General features: G+C 48.1%; 1 protein-coding gene across 1 annotated transcript; it reads right to left on the bottom strand.

Moving 5' to 3' along the window:
- Positions 1–3,039: 3,039 nt before the first annotated feature.
- On the bottom strand, positions 3,040–6,922 carry ITPRIPL1 (ITPRIP like 1). The gene is made up of 2 exons (XM_083454046.1): positions 6,723–6,922; positions 3,040–4,978 (listed from the first exon to the last, which is right to left on the bottom strand). Exon 2 carries the CDS (start codon positions 4,959–4,961, stop codon positions 3,393–3,395), a length of 1,569 nt encoding a protein of 522 aa, XP_083310172.1. The 5' UTR covers positions 4,962–4,978; positions 6,723–6,922; the 3' UTR covers positions 3,040–3,392.
- Positions 6,923–8,017: the final 1,095 nt, after the last annotated feature.

Consider the following 8,017-nt stretch of genomic DNA (forward strand, 5'->3'; position numbering starts at 1 on the left):
TTTCCTTTTTCTTACCCTATGCTTTTTGCTCTTTGCACTTCTAGGGTCATAGCCAATTAAGACATTAATGAATCAGTTAAGCCAGAGTCAGGGCCGTCTTTAGCAGATGTGGCGCCGGGGTCCAAAAATCCACCCAGCACCCCAAAATTACCACGGATGGGGGGGCAAAGCTGTGCACTGCCAGCTGTTGGGGGAGGGGGCGCAACTCTCCCCCTTGCCGCTGCGGGAGAGCAATCCCCACAGAGGCTTGGGAGGGAAGCTGCACGTCCGGCAGCCATATGGTTGGCAGGGTGTAGCTGGCAGACTTGCAGGGAAAGGGGAGGCCGCCGGCAAATCCATGCAGCTCCCCCACTCGCTGGGGCACCCCTGAGAGGCCGGCGCCCTGGCGCTACGAACCACTAAACCCTATGGGAAAGACGGCTCTGCCTTAATAACCTCCCTGACAGGTTTGTTGGGAGAACTTGGTGCAGCGCCTTCGGCTCCTTGGAGGAAAGATGGGACATAAATGCATAAATACGGTAATTTGGCATATCTGAGTGACGCAATAGTTCTGAAGCAGAAAGGTGATGGATGTGTAGCATTCCTTCTTGTGTGCATTCATAACAAGGAAAGAATTAACAGTAATTTGTTTTGGATTGTGTTGTTTTTAATCTGCTGCACTTTTAATCTGAAATGGAGTTGCCGCTTTTAACGTATTTTTATCTATTTCATAAAATACATCCACTGCTTGGTTGTAAATAATAATAATAATAAATCTCAAAGCAGTTTACAAAAAGACAGGGCTCCACAATTCTTGGCTGGCTTAGGTAGCCCACCCTCAAACTGCTTGCAAGGCCTCTGCACCTATTGAGATTGTTATAACTTGGGGGGACGGGAGTAGGATGTGCGCCGAAACCCTTCTAACCCTTATAAAATATAAGTGAGGTTTCAAATAGCCAGACTAGCTTCCTGGTGAGATGACAGCCTAAGTCTTCCTCTGGGGCATAGTTTGAGAATAAAAATTTGCTAGCACCACACTGAATTTTTTATTGATAAGAAATACATTGCAAAACAAAAAGAAACCTTTCCTAGCTGTGTTTGGTTTCTAAAATAGAATACAACTACTTTATAATATGATCAAGTGACATCCATCAAGTATAAAACAAAGCAGCTACATAAAAACATGAGTCATTCGCACACACTTGATGCTTTTGGTCTCATTTAGAGAAGATATTTATCCATATTCTGCAAATAAAAGCATATATTTTGATACTATACTATACTATACTATACTAATCCATACTGAAATGTGTAAATGTTTCTTTGGTTGTCCTTCAATCTTCCCACCACACTTGACATCCTCTCCTGCCACACCCTTTGAAACTCTGTCCTAGGTAATGGGCCATCAAAGGAACAAAGGAAGTGGATCAGACAGAAAATGAGTTTGGCCTCCCTCAAACTCGCTGGTACTTAGAAAGGCAAAGGCAAGAGCAGAGAGTGAAGTAGAGTGATGTGAGGTAGAAGCTGGAAGTGGAAGGGGCAGGCTGGGAAGCCAGAGAGACAGAGCGATGCTTGATTTCTGTTTGAAGATTGCAACTATGGGAGAAGCAAGGTCTCTTGGAGTGCTAATGCTGTGAACTCCTCCATTGTAGGCTTAAAAAAGGTAAAGGTACCCCTGCCCGTACGGGCCAGTCGTGTCCGACTCTTAAGAGGCTGGGGGCCAGCGCTGTCCGGAGACACTTCTAGGTCACGTGGCCAGCGTGATGAAGCTGCTCTGGCGAGCCAGCACCCGTGCAGCACATGGAAACGCCGTTTACCTTCCCGCTATAAAGCGGTACCTATTTATCTACTTGCACTTAGGGGTGCTTTCGAACTGCTAGGTGGGCAGGAGCTGGGACCGAAAGACGGGAGCTCACCCCGCCGCGGGGATTTGAACCGCCAACCATACGATCGGCAAGTCCTAGGCACTGAGGTTTTACCCACAGTGCCACCTTGTAGGCTTAGGTGGTATATATTTGTAAATAAACCATAAATCCTAAAGACACCTCAGCCTTTGCTGGGCCCAGTGCTTTTTTTCTATAATTTTTTTGGGCTACTCATATTGAAATACTGCCCCGCAAGGAAGCCATACTTAGCTTCACAAAATGTTTGGGGGTATGCATATCCCTGCGTCCCCCCAGAAAAAAGCACTGGCTGTGCCTCATTCTGAAGGAAACATGAAGCCTGGACAAGTGCCTGGATGCTCCTGCACAGTTTATTTAGGAATCCCTGCATGCATGCAAGCTTTTCACTGCCTCTACACATCCTCACCCAAATGCCACCTCGTATCCACCACACCCCCAATTTAATCCACATCTACCATTTCCACAGCTCTTTGTTTTTTGCTAGATTTTCCACAGAAACTAAAAGGGAAAATAATATGAGATGGCATTCTGAAGAGGGCATTGTGTGGCTGCTGTTCAAAAATTGCATGCATAACCAGCCTTGAATCCATGGTAGACTGCTGTCCTTAGAAACCTTTGCAGGGATACATTGTGCAGTTCTTATTTTGAAGAGAATAAAAAATGCTCTGGTGGTTCCCATTCATTTGAACGAGGCATGTGCAGGACTGCTTTCTAACTCAGTGGTAGGAAGCCTGTGGTCCCCCAGGTGCAGCTGGACTACAATTCCCATCAGCCCTTGGCCATGCTGGTTGGGGCTGATGGGAGCCCAGCAGTATATCGATGGTCAGAAGCTACCCACCCCTGTTCAAACGGTGTGCTGTGCCCCATGTTAATCAATTTCTTTGGATTTTCTGCCACGGGCACCAGGTGTGTTGCATACGGTCCCTGCACACAGTATGACAGTGCTGCCACAGTTAGGGATTGACACACTTCTTTTGTTTTCAGACCAAGACAGATTAGTGACCCCTCCTTCCATCTCATGTTCCATTGAAGAAACAGCTGGGGAAGTTGCAAATGCAGCCCTGTGGCCATCAGATGCCTGTGGTTGGTTTATGGGTTTTCTAAAAGTAGACCTAGAGAAGCAGTGAAATACAGTGGCTTCATTGGAGGCCTGGCAGGCATTTAAGAACACAGTTTGTTGGAACCTTTATTTCAAGTTTAATATAGCAAATTCTTTTGGAACTGGAGCATATAAAAATACAGAAGAGTAGTTGGCACTAAGAATGTAAACCAGCATGCTTTGATGGGTCCTTTTGCAGCCTCACCTGCCTTTTACCAGATCAATGTGGAGCATGGGAACATTGTGACGATACCCACATGGCACCATCCCAGGATCAGTGATGCTCCTACACATCTAAGTCAGCTTTGTTTCATTGCTAGCCACAGCCCTCTGCCTTTCCAACCCTGTTAGGGTATGTGGGTCTATGAAGAGCCACAAAAGGCTGGTCTTTCTAACAGAGCTGACTTTTGCTATTGTCGGTACCCTGTCAGCAGAGCCCTCACTGGTTGTACAACCTCTGCAAACTCCTTCATTGCCTTGGCATGAAGGTTTGGGTCCTCTGCCAAGTGCCTGAAAAGATTTACGGGTGTCGCACTCCGGAGGGCCTTCGGCATGGGGATCTGGATAGGCAAGGAGATGTTACCAATAAGGAAATGCTGAAGATATATCTCCTGCAGGGCAGTGTGCATATACAAGAGGATGTCCTGAAGTCTTCGTGCAGAGCTCTCAGGGCCCCAGTCCAACGGGGGCTGAAAGAGCAAGAGATGCATCAGGCAAGTCTTGTAGTGATAGTTGGTGAGCACCATGTTCTTCCCCTCTGAAGGGCTGGACTCTTTGAAATAGATTATGATCTGGAGACATTTCAGGTGGCAGCTCTCCTCTGGGACTCGCTGGCTCACCCACTTAAAAAAGAGCAACTCCTGGACAGCAAAGGACTTCTGCCAGACAGTGCCAGTCAAACGATCCATCTCGGCAGGTTGGGTGACCAGGAAGACCAAGGAGTCTCCTTGCTGCACCCCGAGTATGATGTCAACAGAGATCGACCTGCCTGACCGGAATGCCAATTTCAGTCGACATGTTGAAGTAGAAGGCTGAGGCACAAGGTCAAGGTTGTACTTGGGCTGGATACTGGGCCAGGCCTTGCCCACCAGGCCTTGGAACCAGTGGATGGTTTTCTCCACATCCAAGTGGAAGCTGGTACACAAAACGTGGGTAAGGAAGATTCCTTGCTTGTCACTGCTCAGTTCTTGCTCTGGATGGTGAAGGAAACACACCACGTCCCCCAGGAGCCTCTCTCTCTTGCACACACATTCTGTCTCCACCAAGATGTGTCCATGTGTGCTTGGGGCACCCTCAGATTCACTAGTTTCAATGTGGAAAGAGTGCCCCTTGGGTGGCAGTACGGGCACAAGAACGCGGAAAGCTTTGGAAGGCTTCTGTGTGTGCCATCCTTCAAAGGCACTGTCCACCCCGATGCAATTCTCCAGCACTGGGAGGGTGTTCTGGTAGGGCAGGGCTCCGCGACAAGCCTCCAGCAAGTCATTCACAAAGGTCTCTACAAAAGCACACATGCTGGTCAGATCACTGGTTTCCAGGTCAACGTGCTGGTCATAGAAGGTCTCCAGCATTTTTTGCTTGGATTCGTCGCATTCGGGTTCCATGTCAGTGTCGTCATAGTCTTCTTCATTGGTGGTGGTGCTGGAGCTGTCTGTGCTGGAGTCATAACTGGGTTCCTTCTCAATGGTGTGTCTGCAGCACCCAAACAGGATGAGAATGACCAGCCCTACGTAGTGCCACCCATCCCAGGTTCCATCCTCTGCTGCCGGATCGGTTGTCACCCAATCCTCCTGGCTCTGCCTTGGGTCCCAGCTCCAGCCCTTCTGGTCAAATTCTGTCTGCAGGCGTCCCATTTCTGATTTCATCAGCTTTTCATGCTCCTGGAGCCGGTCCAGTGTGGCCGAGTCTGTGTGGTCACTGACCATCAGAGGGTGATGAACTAGAGCTAGCACAGCCAGGAAGATGAGGGGGCCCAAGGCCATCTCTAAAGCAGATGTCCCTGGAGAAAAACATGAGAGAGACAAGGATCCAAACTATTGACAAGGAAGATTTCTCAGCAAGGCTGCATGAATTCTGCCCTGGAGAAAAGACTGAATCCTGCAATCAGTATAAATCATATCAATTAAATTGTAAACATAGCTTATTTGCTAAGTGATTACCATTTTGTACATTTTCCCCTCCTGGTATTGGTAACTGTGGGGAGTGGGAAGGAACTGGGGTTGGTGGGGTGGAGCTGGATAGGAAACATCTGGGATGTTTCTGCTCTTCCCACCCTTCGGGTACTTATTACCTGAGAACTGATTGCACAGAGGTGTGAGCCAAAGGGGCTCAGCCAGCAGACCACCACTGAGCCAAGCAGCCCCCCCCCAAACAATACCAGAACACATGTCAATCAGCTCAGAATGTGGCAATAGGTAGCTTTCCCATTGTCCTTTTTGCCCGTGGCAGCCAGTGCTTTTTTTCTTTAAAAAAATGTTTAGGGGTACTCTCATTTTCCCACTCATATTGAAAAACTGCCGCTCAATGAGGCCAAACTTAGATTCACAAAATGCTTAGGGATATGCGTGCCCTGGCATCCCCCCAGAAAAAAAGCACTGGTGATAGCAATGGTGAAAGTCAGCAAAAGAAGTAAAAGAGCAAGTTAAGGGCACAAGAAGAGCCTGGTTCAGTCCAGCATCCCGTTCTCATAGTGGCCAGTCAGTTGCCTGTGAGAAACCTTCACAGCCAGACGTGAGCACAAGAGCATTTCCCCTTCCTGTTTCCAGCATTTCTGCTTCCAGCCATGGAGGCAGAGCAGAGGCATCCTGGCTAGTGGCCCCTGTGACCTTCTCCTCCATGAATTTGTCCAGTCCTGTTTTAAAGCCAACCAACTCAGTGGTGCATCCAAGTTCTCACTGTAACTGCTATCTAATAAGGGGCTAGCCATTCCTATCCCTGCTAAGATTTGTCCTTTTCAGTTTATTGTTCTTCTGCCATTATTGTTCTGTGAGGGTCAAGACTCAAGGGCGTTGGTGGCAGGGTGAGGGTCTCTTGGTGGGGAAGGGTTTAATCTCCCTTGATAACAGATGGGGAAAAGGTGTTTGTGTTATCCCAAGTGAGAGATGTTGGTTTTTTTGTCTTTTCACCTGGATTTGGACATGATGATGGGTTGTTGAATGTTTTGAGTGTTTTGCCAAAGTGAGAATTGAGTGGGTGGTACTATGTGATGGAAGCAAGGGGAGTGTAATTGTCGGAGGAGTGAGGGTGGCACTTAATTCCTGATTTGCAATATTACATCTGGGGGCGCTTTTTTGTAATAGTCATGTGGTCCATATATCTATCTATCTATCTATCTATCTATCTATCTATCTGCTGCATTCTGATATATTTTCATTTTGCAAATAATTCACTTTTGTTTTTATTTTAGTTTTTAGAGATTTGCTGCTTAATTGTGTAGGATTTTATCATTAACAGCTGTGTTGAATGTGGGATTTGTCTTTTTTATATAATGTATCTTGATTCTTGTTGAAGAAAGCTGCCTGTAGTAAACAGTCCAGGGGCTGCACGCCAGCTGGTAGGTTGGGCAGGAGAGACCGAAAGTGGAAGGAGCAATGGTTGTGGCTCTTACCCCGTTTGCACAGCGGACTGCCTTGCAGCTACACAAACACCAGAGGTTTCTACACATCCGCCCACCCTTGTAGCTTGCCTCCAGCTGCCTGTCAAGATAGGCCAATCCCACCCCTCTCCATCACTTCCATTCCTACCTCTGGAGGCGCACAGCTCTTAAAGGGGCAGAGCATCTTAAGCCAGGGCTGCTCCATGCCTCTCCTCCTCTCTGCAGGCACAGCACAACATACTCAAGTCACTCTTGTTCTTTAAAGCCTGGGCCTTCCCCAGCTCTCCCGCTGCCTTTGTGCAGCCCTGTTGGCTGCCGCCTGCTGCACTGGTAGCTCACCCCCATTATTACTTGGCTGACTGTGAAGTCACATCTGCCCCAGCAGTCACAGCTGCCCTTAAAAGGAGCTTCCCTTGCACTGCTCTGCATGGGTCCCTTGGCCACCAGGACTGCTCCTGCTCACCTCTGGCAAGAAGAGAAGGCACCAGTGAGAGTTTAGGCCAGCCTGGTGGCCTTCACCTGTTTTGGACTACAACTCCTATCTGCCCCAGCTGGTATGGCCATCTCTGTGCCATCTCCATAGCTGTCAACGTTTCCCTTTCTTAAGGGAAATTCCCTTATTCCAAACAGGATTCTTTGCAAGAAAAGGGAAACGTTGACAGCTATGGCCATCTCTGCCTCTGGGGGATAGGCCCAAAGGCATGTACCAAGCTGCAGCAGAGGGACCACAGCTGAAGGGTTGAGAGCTCAGCAGCAGAGCCCAGGCAAGGGTTCCAGGGTCAGTCTCTGGCATCTCCTGCTTAAAAAAGGATCAGGTAAGAGGTTGCACAAAGGCCCTCAGCAGAAGGCCCTGGACTGCTGCTGCCAGTTAGGGCAGGGCTGCCATAGGTCTTCCCGGATGTAACTGGGATTTCAAGGGCGGAATTGACTTCCGGGGGGGATTTCCGAAAGGCAGCGCTTTCTCCTGGATCTTAGGCAAGTCAATCGAAACAACATTGGGCTCAGCAATTTTGGTGGTTTCCTTAAAAGAAGCTCAATAATTTTGGGGTGTCCTGGTTTTTACTTTATTAAATATGGCAACCCTGAGTTAGAATAATAGACAACACTGAGCTAGATGTGAAGCTGCCTTATTCCAGGCCAGGCTACATTCTAGCTCAGTCATAGAGTTATGCTTCTCACCTTCAGTGGGAAAGACCTGTCTCCTCTGCCTAAGACCCCAGAGAGCTATTGGCAGTCAAGAGGAGCCACCCTGGCTGGCTGGGCTGATGTGAGTTAGGGATGCAATGAGGCAGCAACCTCCATTCTGACCCGTGTTTGGTTTCTGCTAAATAGTATGTCATTTCAGTATGAAGGAAAGAGCAAAAGAAGGTTTTTAAAAATCCATTAATTATGCCTCTTTTGCAAACTTGAAAAACAAGAACAATGATGGGAACAAATACAAAA

This window comes from Podarcis tiliguerta (assembly GCF_965153285.1).
Source record: "Podarcis tiliguerta genome assembly, chromosome: 8".
NCBI classification, from domain to species: Eukaryota; Metazoa; Chordata; class Lepidosauria; order Squamata; family Lacertidae; genus Podarcis; species Podarcis tiliguerta.

Bases quoted from the DNA above. Each gene is read 5' to 3' on its own strand.
- ITPRIPL1 (XM_083454046.1), bottom strand. From the start codon at position 4,961: ATGGCCTTGGGCCCCCTCATCTTCCTGGCTGTGCTAGCTCTAGTTCAT.